Source organism: Rissa tridactyla, chromosome 6 (assembly GCF_028500815.1).
Source record: "Rissa tridactyla isolate bRisTri1 chromosome 6, bRisTri1.patW.cur.20221130, whole genome shotgun sequence".
NCBI lineage: Eukaryota > Metazoa > Chordata > Aves > Charadriiformes > Laridae > Rissa > Rissa tridactyla.
The window spans coordinates 60,322,773-60,341,954 of record NC_071471.1 but is presented as its reverse complement, the minus strand read 5'-3'; the positions used below and the strand labels follow the sequence as shown (position 1 = coordinate 60,341,954).

Genomic DNA, 19,182 nt, shown 5'->3' with positions numbered 1-19,182 from the left:
CAGAGAGATCAAATGGCCATTGTCACTGGAATGATCCCACGATCGCAGATAGGACAGATACGGTATGGCATAGCAGCGTGGGAAGGTGTGAGGTCTGGATTTGGCTTCTAGACAACAATAGAGGAGAACAACTGCAATAGTCTTACAAAGATGCACAAGAACTGATAAAGCTACTTAAGGATTTAGTATTTTTAGCCTAAAATTCACTTCTTGACATTGGCATAACCCTCATCTAGCAGAAGGTCATGGCTGACCTCTGGTTCCCACTCGGCTGTGGCAGTACTCCTGTTTCCAGTCAGGCAGGAACGTATTACACTGGCCTCTCAGAAGATTTCATCTAGTGACTTCGCATAGCACCACTGTCACAACCTTAGCACCGTCTTTGCGCTCTAACAGCACTGCCCATTATCTCAGTATCAACTGTAACTGCAGTGAAGTTGCATGATCCTGAGCCAGAGGGACAATTCTCTTACAGCTCTTACTAAGCCAAGGTGTGGCTGAGCATAATTATACCTGGGTTATGTTAAGCAAAAACTTCAACTGTGAAAAGCTCTGCCTCCATGGTTCCGCTCAAGGATCAACTTTCAACCAGCATGTAAGGCCATCTTTCTGAGCACTGAATAAAAGCATCACGAGTGGCCTTGAACGCAAAGGCAGACATAGAGGTAAAGCCTGAACTTTGTGTTACTCTATTTCCTTTGACCAACAAGCTGCAGAGGACCTCATCTTTGCTCTTACACCGTCAACAAATTTGTTCAGCTCCTGAGATAAAATGCAAGCAGCCTCAGGATGTTCATTTTCTTTGGCTCTCATCTGAGCAGAAGAGAAGAGCTGATGCGGGCACTCAAATGCATTACTCCGAAGAAGCAGAAGCAAAAATGTTCCTGAGCCACTATTGCTATACTGCACCAGAAGAGCATAATTAGAACCTCACAGTCAAGTGTGTGTGCGCATACTTTGTATTTTAATTTCACCTTCCAGTGGCTAACATGTCATAAAAAGGGTACAAAGCACTGGAAACAGAAATACAGTGTTTCACCACAAGAGCAGATGCTCCGTACTCACTACAGCTGGATCTCTTTGCAAACGCATACTCAGCATGTCATATCTGGCTTCTCACAACCATGAGTGCCTCAGCAGATGTCTGTTTCTTTCAGAGCTGTCTTTGTACAAACAGCAGTACCATCTAAAATCTTTACCTCCGGTTTAAAAGTGGCATCAAACCATTCTGTGACATCAAATAAATAGATTGGTCTTTCTAGCCTACTTCAAAATCCCTGTTACACTGAAGATCTGAGTGCACAAAACTATTTGACATTTGACTAACTCCTTCACACAGGAAGGACTTGATACCATGAAAGGAGTGTATTTACAATAGCTTTGTGCTTGCAAATGTCACTCAGGCATCATCAGTAGCATAGCAGCAAACCACCTGGTGCCTGCCATAGTGTTCTGTTAACAAGTGGATGGAAAGGTTGCATCGGGAAGTACAGCAGTAGTAGATTATTTGATTATATTCTCAGTAACTGCTTGGGTAAAGCTTTGCACTAGCCTTTCAAAGAAAATTCTGTAAAATACAAGAGGCACAATATTTTGTGTGTATTGTCATTATAGCTGGGATGTGAGACTGACTAGCTCAGAAAACTTCAAAAATAATTGTAGGAATTTTAAATCCTACCCAGAACACACACACACACTTGAAAAATTAATGCAAAAATCTTAAAGTGGCTATTCAGCGTGTTTTCACTTTCCAGAGTCTATGGATGACAGAAACAGAAAAGAGGAAAAATAAAAGCTTGGCAAGTTTTAAGCTTTCTGAAATTTGTAACTTGTTCATCCAGACTGTGTCTCAGGTTTGGGCTGTGGTGGGGACTGCTGTTCCAGAGCTGAAGCACACACTCCATAGCCACAACACGTTACAAGTCACGTTGCACCTGCATTGCCCAGCATCTTTCAAGACAGATGAGTGCTATGTAAGAGCAGGCTTGCTAAGGACAAAGCAACAGGCTTCAGAGTTCTCATGAATAGAAGGCACTGCAAAGTGACTTAAAAAGTGGCACAGAGGAATTTGTCATCTGCTGCTGCTCACTGATATCCGGATAACCCAGTTGAGTTTGCAAGCAGAAAGAGCAGCCTCTCGCGCCTAACAGCCAGCTGTTAGGCACCAAGTCAGCCTGAGTGCTCGATCCTCAAAGACAGCTCAGCAATCACCAAGGCCTACAAATCAATAGATTTTTAGAACAACTTGGTATGTCATGCCAAATCTCAGATTCTTTTCATCTTTCATACTATCACCACTACTAAAGTTTCCATACCTATCATGATCACTGTATAACTCTGCTCCATTTACCAAGCTTGCTTTGGAGTGACTGACAGGGTTTTGAGCACATTTAAATCTGCAAGGTGAGAGCAGAAAAGCAGACCGTAATTTCTTTACCATCTCTGGAAGTGCACAGTTCTAGACACTATCCCTTCAACATCTGGCTCAAGAATCATTGAAGTTGCTCACCTTTTGATCCAGACTGTAGGCCAAGATCCACTCCTCCTGCTTGGGGTGGAAGAGCAAGCTCTGGATATAGAAGTTCAGACGGTACTTCTGGTAGGTAGCCCCTTCATCAGAGCTGATGAGGATGCTGCTCTCGATCTCTGGATCACTAAGAAGCATGATCTAAACAGAAAAATGGAGGGGAAAGACTGTTAATGGAAAAGGGAAACAGAGCATCATCTAAAAGTGAGGTCATACAGCACTGATTCCTATTAGATGTATTCAGAACATTGCCCAACAGTGTAAACAGCTCACAGGATTTCCCAATAGGAGGGAGGGGGGTTTAGTGTTTCACTTCCATTTTATTTGGTGATTCATCCATAGATTCATTCAGTGATTCCTTTTTTCATTTTATTTTTATCCAGACAAATTCAGAAAGCCTAACAAAAAGGAAAAATGCTGTGTTGATAGCAAAGCTGATTTTGGTTTGGTATAGCAACTTCAGACAGCCCACCAGGCTTTCCTGCTCCCTCTACAGTCTACCACCTCTCTTTTCTCAAATGTGGAATACTCTCTCCAAAAGTACACAACAGAGAGGCTCCTGAGATTTAAGGCTCATTATTTGGCAGCTTGCAGAGCTATAAATGAGAGCATCACCTCACTGGAAACACAGAATGCTGACCTAGATCAGCTGCTGACATCTGAAATAATGAAATAGTGCATAAACATTGATACACGATCACATATATCATGCTTACAATTTATACAGTAGGAGATATTCATTCACTCAGTAAATACATAATTTTCCCCAAGTGCGGGAAAGCGTATGACCTCAATTTGTACAGGGAGGAAAACACTTCTGAGCCTCTAATTTTAATTAGAAAATTATTACCAATATTTTTAAATGGGTTGATTCCACATTATCAGATGGCATGCTCTACATAAATGCTATCAAGAAAAATGTTGTGGAAACATTAACACCATCTTATTAACATCTGGAGAAAACGACATCACATTAAAGCAAATGTCAGTACCATAAAATAAAGGCAAACAGTGGGAAATAAATTAGAGCTGTGCTAAACACAGCAGGTTATTGATACAGTAGCCGAAACAAATATAGAAACTGCCTTTCAGCAGGAAAACAGACCCAGGAACTGCCTTTTTTAGGTAGCTGCAGGATGATCAGCTAGCTGAGACCCCTGCAGTTTTGTTACACTCACATGTCCCCGTTAACTTTTCTTATCCACCTTCACAGAGCTCCAACTTCAAGACTACAATAGGGAAACACATTAATTTTGACAGCCAAAATCAGTTGCAAGGAATAGCGAGATCCATAGTATGTTAGAACTTGATTAAGCAAAAAATTTCAGCGCTTGTTTTACCTTAAGCGCCTCATTAACTCCGTGAAGTCACCAAGGGCAAGTAACTATAATGTAAATGGTTTCTGATCCTTTCTACTAAGAAATGAAAAGGGCCTTTGAAACTAGAACTGAGTGTTGTCCCAGGGTGAAGCCACCTGTATGAGTCCAGCTTGGTCTCAGAGCTCCTTCAACATCCCTCACATATACTGCTTACCAGCTTCATAAAGCAATCTCCACCTGTTCCCACAGAAAGCCACACCACAAGCCCTGGAAAAGTGCAGTTGCGTTGTGCTCTGGTGCACAGCATGGGACGTGGGAAACATCCCCGCAGGCAACTGACTCCCTGGGAATTAGTCTTGAGAACAGGTCCCGATGACCTCCACCTACAAGGAGGCTTTGGTACATCCTTTTCTTTCTAACCAGATCAAACTACATATTTCATTTTGCTCCAAATAAGAAAGGTTTCCCGACTGTTCCAAGATGTTTTTTCTGCCACTGATGACTGAGACTTCAAAGACATTTTGTCCCCCAAGTGTACTCGTGTTCATCAAAAGCATATTGCCTGTGCCAGGCAGAGAACTGTAACATAGCTTAGTAAAAATCACTTGCATCTGCAGAATGAAAGAAGGATGTTAAGATTGCCAATATAACAAGATATTCCAGAGAGTTCTCACATTTAAAAGGAAGGATACTTCAGGAATAAAAAGACTTTCCACCTGATGTCACAGAAGGTTACAAAGTTAATAATGTTGTATACTAAAAGGTCACTGTTAGAGTTCTGCCCTCAGATAAGGAGCACCAGACAGCTACCAGTTGCATAGACCTGATGTGGTACACACACAAAACATCCACCCTGTGCTTTCACACATGATCTGCAACACTTCAGTGGCTAGTTCAAGCAATGAGATAGAAAAGGTGATGATTCCACCAGCTGGTTCAACAAAGCCAGGCAATTTGTTCCTCTGGAAGCATAACAGTGGTTGTAAGACCAAATAAGAAAGCCATCAAACTAGGTAAATTAACAGCTAGAGGGAAAGCTGGAAGAGTCTAACAACAGTCATATCTCATTGCAGGTGCCATCCATTAGTTGCCCGCCCCTCTTCACCCAGTTTGATATCAACTCTCCATTCTTCAAATGGAGAGAAGAACACACCTGACATCTCTGTTGCCACCCAGCCTCCCAGGCAAGGCTGATCCTACACGAGGCAGGATGGAAGAAACAGGAGGCTCAATCAGTTAAAAAGAAAAGGTCACCACCAGTCATGCCGCTAGGACTAGTCCAGAGTTTTGTTATGTGCCAAGCAGGAAAAGAAGAGTGGGAGACCCTGGGCTTTATTATTATTATTTATTTTTTTAAATTGTATGTCTTTTTTCTGCTGGAAGTTATGGAGGCAGGGGACAACTTTTGGCAGAGGAAATAGCAGGACATTTGTCAAAGGCCTGAAACCACCACTTCTCATTATGGGCCCAGGGCAAAGGATCCGCCCCAGTAGTGATTTAGATTAATCGCTTTTTATTAAGAGACAATAAACAAACTCTGGTCAGAATAAGCATTTATGCCAGCACCCTGGGTTGCCATTTATAATTGCCATAAGGAATTGCAAAGGAGAACCAGAGAGTTGTCAAATGTAATTTATAGGGCTTTAAGATCTAATAATTTTCTATAATATTAAATTAAATGGCAGCCTTTATTAAAAAGGAAATCACATTTCACCTTACTACAGTCTAAAATATATATATACACACATATATATAATATTATTTTCAGTTGCTGCCTTCTCTAGTTTACATGGAGAGGGGAAGGGGAGGCAGGATTGATTACTTGTAAGGGTAAGTCCTTGAAAACATACTTGAGGTGAGGTGGTTTTATACTACATAGCTTTTCATCTACAGGCTATAGCCTGACCTTCAAAATTCAGTGGACAATGAATGTCAGGCACCAGACAAAACAAACCAGGCTGAAAATCAGACTGAACTTCAGGTAGTTCCTTAGGAGATGAATGCAGAGGAAGAGAGCTGTCTGGTACGTGGTGTATCTCCTTTAAAGCAGGAGCTTTGGGGGCAGTGACGACACACACAGGGCTGCTCTGCATGAACTTCAGTTCAGCAGAACATCAGACACCGGCGGTGGAAGCACATAGAAGGGAGACGATTCGGAGAGGCCACTTCGCAAGAACAACATAAAGTACAATGTACAGTCTGAGATCTTTGGCACGTGATCAGGAAACACATCCAGCTCTGAATACTTCAAGGGGGTTTATCCCAGGAAATAAGAAGCACAGGCTGCAGGCAGAAAGAACAAGGTGGGGACATGTCATACCTATACCTGCCATGATGTATTTGGGCTGAAAACAATCCAGAGAAGTAGTTAAGAGTCACTCAGATTTGTTGGAGAGCATTTAGGACTCTTAAAGGAGCTCTGAACAAATGCAGAAGTGGGGAGGAAGGAAAGTGATACCATATCACAGCACAAATCCAATAAAGCAGCATGCACTCTGATGGGGCTAATATAATAAAAACTAAGGAAGGATTTGTAAACTAAGAATCTGAGCTCCTGCTACCCTGATTAAAATCTCAAATGTGTCACTGGGTTAACGCAAACATCCTTCTCAGTATTGGCTTCACGTAGGCTATGTCCAGGTGGATGAGTCAAGATGGTAACACACTCCTCTTCCTCTGTTCCAAGATAGCCAGGCACAAAGACAACTGTGATCTGGAACGCTGAACTGCACCAGTAACAAGCTAGCACACTTCTTATAAAAATCATAGAATAGTTTCTGTTGGAAGGACCTTTAGATCATCTAGTCCAACCCCTCTGCAACGAGCAGGCACATCTTCAACTACATCAGGTTGCTCAGAGCCCCATACAACCTGATCTTGAATGTTTCCAGGGATGGAGCATCTACTTACCTCTCTGGGCAACCTGTGCCAGTGTTTCACCACCCTCATTGTAAAAAATTTCTTCCTTATATCTAGTCTAAGTCCACCCTCTTTCAATTTAAGATCATTACTCCCTGTCCTACAGCAATAGGCCCTGCTAAAAAGTTTGCCCACGTATTTCGTGTAGGCCCCCTTTAAGTCCTGAAAGGCCACAATAAAATGTCCCCAGAGCCTTCTCTTCTCCAGGCTGAACAATCCCAAATCTCTCAGCCTGTCCTCACAGGAGAGGTGCTCCAGCCCTATGATACTTTTTGTGGCCTCCTCTGGACCCACTCCAACAGGTCCTTGTCTTTCCTGTGATAAGGGCTCCAGAGCTGGATGCAGCACTCCAGGTGGTGTCTCATGAGACTGGAGTAGAGGGGCAGAATCACCTCCCTTGACCTGCTGGCCACGCTGCTTTTGATGCAGCCCAGGATATGGTTGGCTCTCTGGGCTGTGAGCACACATTGTCAGCTCACATCCAGCTTTTCATCCACCAGTACCCCCAAGTCCTCTCTCTGAGTGCTGCTCTCAATCCCTTCACCCCCCAGCTAGTCTCTTGCCTTCCTTTCCTGATTTCTTACACCTGGGGATCAAGAGCTCTTGTGCTTTATGGAAAGCATCCTTATAGGTCTGCCAGCTCTGTTCTGCTCCCTTGTCCCTGAGGGCAATTTCCCAGGAAGCCTTATTGACTAACTCCTTGACGAGCTGGAAGCTTGGTTTCCTAAAATTTAGGGTCCTGACTTTACTCTTCACCTGACCCTTATCCCTCAGGACTGCGAACTCCACCAGTGTATGATCACTGCAGCCCATGTTGCCTCCAGTCTTGACATCACCGATTACATCACTTCTCACAGACACAACACTACAATGTGCCCAGACTCTACTGCCATGGAGCTACAGGTATCCAGAGCTCATATCTGCCTGAACCTGCCTACTGCAGTTATGCCAAAGACCCCTATAGTCAGGCACTCAGTTCTTCTCTCAGCATCCTTCATAGCTCTGCCCTCACTTTAACTGGCCTGCTTGGCACATCACTGCTATCCTTCCTCTTCTGCACCCAAGGCACAAGAACAACCACCCTCACACACACCCCCATCCTATTACCTGTATCCATAGCATCAGATTCAAAAGCTTTATCACCACTCTTGCTCCCTGGTTCTGTGTTATCCCAGCACAACCGATCTGTTTTGTACACAAATGAATCTTTTGATAAACTATCTCTGAACAAAAAAAATGAAACAACGTGCCACACAAAAGGCATTCTTATTAATATTCATTTTCACTGAATTCTTTTATTTTTCTCAGCCAACATAAATTGTCACTGTAAATTACCAAAGTGCATCTCTTTAAATCGGCATGAAGAAGTTTTATAGGTACCATATCTGTAGCAGTAGCACCACTGAGCTACATTAGCAGGAAGCATCCCAGTAAACGAATAAAGAAGACAGGTTCAAAATAAATGTCTTTTGTTCACAGAAATAAGTAGATAGCATTAAACTATTGTGTACTGCCTTCTGATTTTCCTCTTCATTTTAATGTGCTTTTCATAAGTGGTCCTTTTCAGCAGTCCCAGTTACATTCTCATTTGCCTATATAAAGTGCTATTCTAAAAGGAAATAAACAAAACAGTTAAAAAAAAAAATCCACCTACAAACCACCCAAGCCTCCATAGCTACAAAGGAAATACAGCTCATTAGCAAAGTATTAGCAATTTGCTCTGTAGCACTGCATTGTCCCCTTCCGCGATTGAAAAGGTAGTTCTGCCACAAACACTGCTGCAAAAACAGAAACTTAACATTTCATGTTTACAGCTTCACTGTGATTTCCATAGCAAATGTGCTCAGCTTACATGTGAAAAGGCTTTTTTTTTTTTTTGGCCTCCTCCTACTAGAACCTCTACTCAGAAGCACTTTAGGTCCTTCCTAAAGCCAGGCTACATCTACATCAACAACAAGAAAACACAAATCTGATTTAAAAAATGAAAAAAAGCTGTTTTGGGGTGGGTTTTTTTGCTTTCCTATTTTGATTTAAATCATTTAAAGGATTGCGTGGTCCCATAAGACTTATGGAGATAAGCCTACTTCCCAAAGTTCCATATTAGCTTTGAGTTTAAAAAGGCAAAAAGTTTCAACAATTTATGCTGAAATGTCAATGCAAATGGAGGATTTTTGCTTTGTTTGGACTTATGATGTCCTTTCCTCCTTTTGAAACTGAGAAACCAAAATCAAATGACATTTAAAGGCTTCCCGATACAAAAATCATTTTCTTCTTCGAAAAAAATCAGTTAATCACAAGTATGTTCAATGCGAATAGTTTGGAACTCTCTTAAGAGAAAAGTAATTTTTTCCTGCTGAAGCATTCTAGATTAAATGCTTGACCACCTGAAATTTCCCACTAGCATATATTTGGTTATTTGTTCTCCTCCTACATCATAACTGCAATTTACTTGCCCTGCAAGCTAAAGGATGCCCTCAGAGGTATATACACAACCTTAACCTCTTAGAACACAGCTACACAGCGTACCTGAAGCCCTTCTATGCCAATCCTGTGGAGGGCAGATGCAACTCGTTGCAAAGAAAATCTCATCCTTTTTTCTTCTTTCCTCACCACACATCAGTTCAACTAACAACCCTCAGCCCAAACCCATCTGAGATAAAAAACGTACTGGTATCACAAGTAACTGTCTACTTAGCAGCAAAAGTAACACCCACATCAATCAGCATTAAGCTAAAAATATCTTTGCATGATTTGCACTATTTTAGAAAACACACCTTAACCCCACAAACTTTTACAGAAGATGTTGAGAAATGGGTAGACACCTGGTCACTGCCCTGTAGATATACTGACTCCTGCAATAATCAGTGGAAAAGGAAGCCAACCTCTACTCTTCAGTCACCAAAACCAGCATATCAGTAAAGACAGGAAAAAATGTGAGATGGCAGTGATAAAAATCTGCTCTAGAGCGAAATCCTATTTATTTATGTACAAGTAAAGCAACACACCCCATTGCTCAGTGATCAGCAACTGTGACAAGAGGGACATCTGCTTTCTGGGAAGCCAAACAAGACAGCCACGAAGAGGGCAACAGCTTCCACATAATTACTAACTTTGCATTCGGAAAGGAAAACACTCATTGCAATCACTTGTGTTACAGAGTAGCCCAGATCTGGGGATCCTCCTTGCTTCACATGGCTCAAAAACTACCTTAACGTAAGGATAACCTGTGGGCTTCAGGCAAGCAGTAAAGGTGCACTGAGCTTTCATGAGAGATAAATTGTCTGGACTTACCCCATTTCAACTTCTTGTAACTTCACTTCTTCTTGTCCGAAATTTAACATTAATAACAGATTTAATTAATGAATACAGTACCAGATCACCATCTCTCAGAACCATAATGCTGTAATCTTAAAGGATGAAGTGCACTGCACTCACTTTATAAGGGTTTATGAAGCATGTGTTATAAAAGTACCTCAACCATAAGGCTTTTATACCTTGGCACTCACTTCAATACAATCCCATAAAATCCAAGCAATCTTTAAGTGTTAAAGGTGACTTTCACTACTGTATTTATTATTGGATAATGAAAAATGAGTCAGACACCTATAGAAACTGAGCAATGAAATAGAGTTTCCTTAGACTTTTGCATTGGGTCTGCATTATATGTACTGTGACCAAAGAACCAAATAGCTCTCTCAAGACCTTTCAGGCACTTCACGCTAACCTCTCTCCACAATTTCCTTCCTATCAGGACTTCTCTGTAATTACAAACCAACTTCTACTCCACAGAATCTCATTACTTGTCACTGAACTTTCCAGATGTCAACAGCTGTTTCTGTAAGCATCCAAACTCCTGTGAAGGACCTCCTCCGTAGACTCCTACAGCTGTGCTGGAGCCTGCGGGTCTCTACTCCAGGAAGATGGTTTGAGAAAATAGCATAGACCCCTAACACTAGCATCAGGAGGACCCCATTTGTGGGTTCCCCATCTTTCCAGCATTGAGAGAGAAAGATCAGAGCACATCATGCTGTTCAGGTTACATGCAGGGCCTATGTCTTTGTAGAACTTCTTGTCTTTTGTAGATGGCACATGAAAGAAGAGGACCATTACAAAGTAGAAAACAAGCTATAAAATGAAAAAAAAATATTTTTTTAATCTAAAACATCAGGGTCTTCTGGTGATACTGCAACACAAAAGAGGACATCACTGGGGAGCTTGTTCATTTTTATGAATATCAAATCCTCTTCTGTAACGCAATATGTAATTATTCTGCTGTCCCCTTGTTATATGTATTTAGACAGCCCATCTTCAAAACAGAGAGCAAGTTTCATCATAAGGTTTGTAAGTTGTACCACGACAATACTCTGCATAGATATCAAGACCATTCTGTCAATCAGAAATGATGCAAACATAAGCCGGGTGTCCAAACAGCGCACCCTCCCCACCAGGATCAAGCACCCCAGGTTCACTGTTAACTTGAAAAGCCCCTCAACAGAATCCTGTCAGAAATAAAGCTAAGAATTTTAGCTACAATCAACCCAATATGTGCCTTGTCTCAACAGAACCTGGAACCAGCAGTTCAAGGGAGCATCAGTCTGGCCTATGAGGATGAATAACCCACAGGCATGAGATACTAATATCACACTCAGACACTAAAGATGCAATTGGAATATATAGTCCCAGCATGTGCTACATGCAGTTGGCTCAGTCAGGGAAGAGTACACTTTTAAGATGAGAGCATCTCAGCAATTCTTTCATTTGCTTCTCGTAAAGATTAAAAAAGATGGAGATGCCAGAAAGACTTTGCGGAGACCCTGAGACAGAGCAGTTTGGTGGTGAAAGAATGACTACCTATCATCCTCCTGTCTGAAAATCCATAGGAGAGATATCTTACATTATTAACTCTGAGAAAAGAGATTAGTAAAAGCACATCAAATGAGGACCAGCACCACCTTGCCTTCTCTAAGGAGATGCACATCAGCCCACCATGCTTGTTACAGTGAATAACCCTGGTTAATCTTTCTGACCTCTATTGTTTCTCATATCCAATTACATCCAGATTACAATGACAAATTAATTGTTCAGGTTTGTACAAAATTAAAACAGCCTCTTGGCATTGCAGCCATGCCTGCCATAAATTGCCATACCAAAACAAAACACTTCACAGAATTCCAAGCTCACACACCCCATGCCCCATGGAGAGAGCACTTCATTTAATTACCACCTCCAGCAGCTGTGCAAGAGCACAGATGCACCTTGCAGGATGCCCTGAGGATCAGGAGCAAATCAAGGCTAAATTGGATACAGTGCAAGAGCCCCCCAAGGAAAACCACTCTGCCACCCTCCTTAGCAGGTGGGAAATGAAAATATATCATGGCTGTAAGGTTTAGGCAAAAATCAGAGCTGGGAAAAGAACTCAGGTGCTGTAAAGCTGCCATCCTAACCTGCCCACAACACCAAATCCCAGGCTGGATCCAATTTGCATGCACAGGAGTGGAATAAGCCATCGTACTAGACTCAACAAAGCAGAACGTCTCATCTTTGTTTTACTGCTAAGCAGGTCAGAACAACATGTCTCCCCGCTTTCTCTTGTCTTTTTGGCACTGGACACATGTACTTTTCACTTTTAATTACAAGGCACAGCAAGCATTTGCTTGTTAAATTTCAGGTGCCAGTGGGGATGGAAGCCATCCAAAAAGCATGTGTTTGACCTGGCAAGGAGTGACTGATTGGCAACAGCCACATGCTTGGTTGTAAAACCTTTTCATTGTCACAGCAAGGCAGAGTTTACCCAAGGTTATTCCATCCCATTATACTCTCATTACAGCTGCACATTCTCCACCTCCCCACAGATCATCAGAGCGAAGTCCTCTGCCGCAGTAATCCCACCTTCCTGAGGCCACTTCAGTGCTGCATGCTGTTCAGCTATTTTGCCAAAGGCTTTTCCGTATCACAGCATGTTCATGCACAGTTCCCCTCTATGAACTGCCAAATGGGTTACCAGCATCACCGCTTACGGCTGGTTTTGTATATACCCAGTTTGACCAGCACTTCTATGGCCGGGCCTGGACCAGATGTAGAAGGAAACCCAGCTGGAGAGTTTAGGCAACAACCAGTGCTTCCACAGGAAAAACAGACACCAAATAAGCAGAAGAGAAACGTAAAGCTTCTGATCTTTATTATGCTTTGCTCTGGAGTCTGGTATTTCTGCATAGCATAGTTCTGCACGATGCCTTCTTACTCTTCTCTAATCTACATAGGAAATCCCTAACTGTTGCAACATCTGACACATTGTTTTGTGGTCACCAGCTTTTTCTAGTGACACAGAACAGCTCTGATCCCAGACTGCGCACAGAAAGAGAAAAGCGGCATTCACTGTTATAATTATATGCTATTTGAGTAAATGCATGGTTGTGCTATTCTCCATAGAACTCCAAAGTAATTTGCACCATTATGGTAACTTACCGTGTAAGCAGAAATAGTTACAGAAAATAATGTTATCAGTAAGGAGAGACTGCGTGCACCACAGCTGCTGGAACTGAGAACACCATTTATATGAAAACACTCCTCTGATTATAGGTCTCACTTGGGAGAACACTTTACATGTGGGAATAAGTTTACTCACAGTAGTTACCTCATTACAGAAAACAAAGAGATGTGCATGGATAGTTACTCATGGGGGTAAACTTTTGCAGCCTGTATACAACAGTCTATTTCATTTGAGGACAGTAGAGTGTTTCATGACTCTTTAGAAAAATAAAAATTGTATTATGTATCTCCCTTGAGGCCATTAAACCCGAATACAATTTTAAATGCATCATTGCTTCTCCTCTGTTTACACACTTTATTTTTCTGCTTTTTAGTCAGATTGCAGAGAGAACATAGACAACAGTCAGCTTTATCAATGTTCACATCCAGATGCTAATGATCTATCTCAATTTATTTACCTGGCATCTATTACTCATGTCCCTCACTGTCCCTAATGTACTTCTCTTCCTAACATCCCGCCACTGGCAAAAGCCGAGGAGGTAGGAGAAGGCCTGTCCATTTTCTGGATGGAAGGATAAGGCCCCCAGAAATTAAAGATTAAAGTTCCAAAACATGATGGCATTGCAGTGCTCTGCGCAGTAGCAGTCAGCTCTAAGCTATCCACTGTGGTTGCAAGCTCCACACACTAACGCAAGGGCCAAAGTTCCTCATATATGGGAAGCTTCAGGACCTAAGAACAGGATTCACAACTACCAGCTCATTGGCTTTGACATTTTCCATTACATCTGCAAAATTAGCTCCCAATGATACAGTCCTTGCAGAAGGTAGAAGTCCTGTCTGCAACTACACATCAAGAAGGTGAATGACTGCCCCAGTGACTGAACCACAGCCACTATGTCCTATTCCAAACCGGGTCACTGATACCTTGGGAAAAATCACATACTTTCCTTTCCATATCCTTCCACACGCATACATGAGCCCTGGTTACTGCAGTGGCCTGAAGAACTAGTGTAAGAGGAAAGGGAATTGGAAGAGATGGCAAAGGTTTCCTCTGCAGCACAAACCTGACACTTTGATTTAGGAATCACTTGTTTGCCAAGCTGACTCCATCTTTCCACCCATTTCCAGGTCCAGAGCACGACATTCATTGCCTCCACTCCATTGCCACTCACATCTCTGAGCACAGCTGCTTCCTAAGTTTTGTTGGTTTCTTGCAGTCATTTTTAAGGATCACGTTGGCCTGCCATGGAATGACTCCAAGGGAGGCAAAAAGAAGTCAGATAAGATTTTTTGTCAAATAAGCTTTTTTGTCAGAAAAATGACAACCTGATTTGTTGCAACAGAGAATTAAAATATTGTGGGGCCCACTGCAAAAGACAGCACCAATGTCTCCCCAGACAGAGACATAAGGCCTGGGCTAAATGTTGATTCCCCAGATTCATAAGAAAACTACAGCCTGAGTTTTTTCTAACTGTAACTGTGCATCACTTAGAAAATCCCTACCATTACTTTCAGAGTCCAACAATGTCTGCCTGTATACAATGAAAAAGGCATTTTAGGACAGATAGAGTGAAGGGCAATGAACTCTGGCTAGTGCAAAAAGAAGCCTCAAGTACTGTGAGACGTGCTGAAATGTTTCTCTAATATCTACCCCAGCCAAGCTCCATGTCGAAGAAAAACTGCTCCTAATAATGCCATGCAAGGGCTTCCAGGATTCGCAGTGCTTTTTACACAGAATTGATCACATCAGAGCCGAAATTAGAGTTACTGCACTTACGCTGTAAGAGGCAGATGTGCCTATATGGCAAAAACTGAGACAATGGCCAGCAGGTACTCTGCAGACTCTGCTCATTTATTCCATTAAAAATGAGAATTCACTCAATGAGTAATGCTGAATTTCTCTATTCTTCACTTTGAAAAAGAGTGAAATAAAAAGACTTTTTGCCACAGGTTAGTGGATTTGGGGGTTGGGGTTGGCAGGGGGAGGATTTTCCTCAAAAAAACCCCACAACTGTGTCCTGGTGAAGCAGCTCTTATCACTAAAGATCAAGGTCAGAGCATTATGCAATTTTCAAAAGGACCCACCTGCCCCTTTTCCAAGAGCTGTTCTCCGCCCATTCTATTATTTTTTCCTCCTTTTTAATAACAGGACATGCTGACTCGTTATTATTGATTGATTATCCTGCTGTCTGTGAAGCACCATTCCCCTCCTCGTTAATTCAAAACTACCTCATTTTTCATACTTCATAAATTAATATATTATTGGAGCAGCAGCAGTAAAGGAGATGGCCGTGTTTCATAGAGAACTAGGGAGGGTGGAGAAAGGAAGGAGGTCTCATAAACCTGCCCTACATCAGGATCTGCAGCTGTGTCCGCCCTGCTGACAGGCTGGGTGTTAAGTACAAGCAGCCCCTCACAAGGTGATGCATCCTGACAGTCCCTCTTTGTCCCTGTAACCAAGGCAGGGCTCTGAAAACTCACACATGACTGCTCTGCCCACTTCATAAAAGCAATGGCCATGCTTAGTGACAAAATTGCAGCTTTATTTTAGGGGATATTATAACTTCTGATCTGTCCTTTAACACTTGCTGGCTAAATTGGAGCAAACTACCTCTTTATTAAATACTGACAGCCAGCTCTGGGAAGTCCACATCTAAATGTGGATATGACCTTTCTAGTTTTACCCCTTCTCTTCTCTTTACGACCTGGTACAATCCCTAAGGCCCTGTAGGGCTCTGACTCTAGCAATACAAGGTGAAGCAGAGAGAGAGCACACAACTGGAAAGGTGGACTGACTTCTAGGAAGCCAGACAAGGCAGCCCTGGAATAGACCTGAGCTAGTATCCTGCCAAGCTGAGTTTTACCTGATAAGTGGCCTTTTTTTCTCCAAACATTATTCACAAGTCCTATTTAAAAAAAAAAAAAAAAAAAAAAAAAGGCTGACTTATTGGCTTGGGTTCTTCCCATCTTTCCCCCTTGCAACCTGACCCTCCAGCCACTCCAGTAGACAATGAAGTGCAGTGATACCATCCTCAACCAATCTCAGGGTTTTTTAGGATGATGGGGCAGGGAATTGTATGTTTAAAGTGGTAGATACCTACATTTACCATCACAAACAGTGCCAAACTGCTCACCCACTCAGTTCTTGCACACAAAGCAACCTCAGGGAAGTGTGTAAATAAGTCAAGTACAAAAGGTTTGAATTCTGATTTGCCTTCCCCTAAAATCTGTGCCTGCTTTCATTCAAGTGGTCTTTTTTTTTTCCCTCCCAAAGCCCCAGGCAGCATCTAAGCAGGGATTTCAGGATCACAGTTCCAGTCCTTGGTGGATAAATGACATAGCACGTACCTGACTGCTTTTTTCTTATTTTACTTATACATCTTGTGTCTACATGCTTAATTTTATCAACCAGACTTGCAATATCTGTGAAGACTAAAATGACATTTATTTAACAAAACAGTTTTCATAAAGCCAACCTAGACAGCCCTCATTTTATTCCCTATCTTTATTAATTAAATCCTGCATTAGGTTTCCATTCACTTTCAATACTTACCTCAGCACTTACCAAACGTGTATTAAATGAGTTCAGAAGCCTACGAAAAATGCAAGGAAAGCTCTTGGAATGCATAACCACAAAGACACAAAATGCAGATGCATAAAGGCACACACAGGCAACCCTAATTCTGGAATTTCATAATATATGAAATTTTTTTTCTTCATGAACACTGAAACGCTGGCTTTCAATGTAGTATCTTTAAGATAGGTAGAAACAGAAATAGATACCCTTCCACTCCCATTAACTAATGCCATATGTGAGCATTTTGTTAATTATCTCAATTGTGTTTATTTTTAGAAACAGCTGATTAGTGGGTGAGGTTCACTGGGGTTTGGGGTTTTCTGTTTGGTTTTTTTAGTGCATCTGCTTTTTCAGAGAATTAACCGAAAAAGCCCCCAGAATCTGCAGTTTTCATGTTCATGCCTACCAAGGGACAGCCCTCCCTGGAGTGCTACAATCAGTTTGTCCCTGTTTAAGAAAAGGGAAAACAACTGCTGGGGATTTCTCATAAGCTTGGGCCCCAATTCTGTGCTGTTTGTGCTGACAAATGATCATATCCCAGACCACAGATGCTATACGACCTCCATTTATCTCTATGATTTATGTCAAGTCAGAATAGTAAAATTAAAACCTGCAAACAGATACTAGTTTATTCTTTCTTTAAGTGTGGGAGCCATCAGGTCCCAGGTGGGGCATCTGACATGGCAGGCCCCACAGTCCCAGGCTGCAGCAGAGCAGAGCGCTCTTTCGCAGGAGCCCCTTGACGACAAAGATCAACAAGGAGGCACAATCCCCAAATATAGTAATAGTAACAACAACAATAATAAAAACCACCCGCCAAAAAAACCCCAAAACAAAAAACACAGACACAAAACACCCCACACCTATTTGGGCATATTGAAAGAGACCCTATATTTCAAGAGGATTCTAACAACACTCATATTTTGCCTTCACATCTCAACATCTGCCATTTGTTGATCTTGAATCATGTTTAAAACACTAATAAACTCAGTCATCCAGCATCAAGAAACTATATTTCTTACATTGGAAGGTCAGAGAAACCTACTCCGAAAACAAGACTTTTCTGAATTCAAGAGAGACAATAAAAATCCCTTCAAAAGGAGGAATTCCTAAAGTCCTCTTCTCCAAACATTACGACACATCTGTAACTCGACAGATCTCTTTCACACAGTTTCAGGTCATGGTTCTGCAAATATTTACAAAAATGCTCTCTTTGTCTCAGGTGACAAATTCAAGCTGAATTAATCGAACAAGTAGAGAGAGTCCCATGCACAACAGCTCACAAGACCGCACCCTGTAGATAAAACATGTCATGTCACACATCCTCTGACTTTGCCATGGATGTTGTGGGTGACCTTGGGGAAACCATCTTTGCTTCATCAGTAAGTGAAGAAAAATATTACTTCTTCATTCCCATCTTTATTCCCCTATTTAAATTGGAGATTGACAGTGACAGTCCCTGAAGTGTATTTATGAGACAGAATACACTGCCGTGTTAACCAGATCGCAGTCACATTTGTACAACCCACTGGTATAACCAGAGCAGACAAATCTGAGCTCAGCTAATCCAGATGCTGTGGTTTAGAGCTACAGTCTTTCCTGTAAAGCAGTAGGCAGGTTGTGCCCACAGAGCCTCTGGACTGAGAGGAATGGGTTTTGGAGTGCTGAGAAGCACAGGAACATCATACTAGTGGGAGGCGTCCCTGCCCACGGCAGGGGGTCGGACCTAGATGATCTTTAAGGTCCCTTCCAACCCGAACCATTCTATGATTCTATGATCATACGCAGCTCAACAGGTCCAGAGAAGGGGTGCACGAAGAGACAATTACAACTGCATTTGCAGCTCAGATAATTTAGGCCCTGTTAACGGCAGCTGCAAAACCAAGAGCTATTTATTAACTGTATTTCACTGGGCCAAAGGAATAGATTAGGGATAAAAGACAGTAGAAACAACTAGTTCTATCAGCCCTGTGGCTCTAATTCGGACCCATTGCCTTCATATTATAAATACGTTCTCTGAGATCACATCAGCAAGCGCCAGTTTGCAGCACGTGCTGTTTATTGCAGTGTCAGCATAATAAGGAAAAAGGATCCAAAGAAACCTTCCATCTGCCAAATGGCTTTAGGATACTCCAGAGCTCAGTTCCTCACCAATAGCTTGGGATGCAATCTTAGGAAAAAGCGGCAGATGACTAACAGGAGCTGTGGCAAAGGACAACAGCTCAGTTCAGGCTGGGCTGGCAAGCATCAGGTGCATGCTGGAACCTCTGCTTCATCAGCCTATCACACATTTGATGAATAAGAAGAAAACAAAATACTGTGGAATTCCCTGTAGGATCAAATGAAATAAG

The 19,182-nt window shown here is 42.1% G+C and overlaps 1 protein-coding gene across 1 annotated transcript in view; it reads right to left on the bottom strand.

Moving 5' to 3' along the window:
- Window positions 1-19,182, bottom strand: part of SORCS3 (sortilin related VPS10 domain containing receptor 3) — a 303,973-nt gene that overhangs the window by 134,758 nt on the left and 150,033 nt on the right. Inside the window, 1 exon segment of the mRNA XM_054205785.1 lies at window positions 2,510-2,668. Coding sequence (XP_054061760.1) covers window positions 2,510-2,668 — 159 coding nt within the window.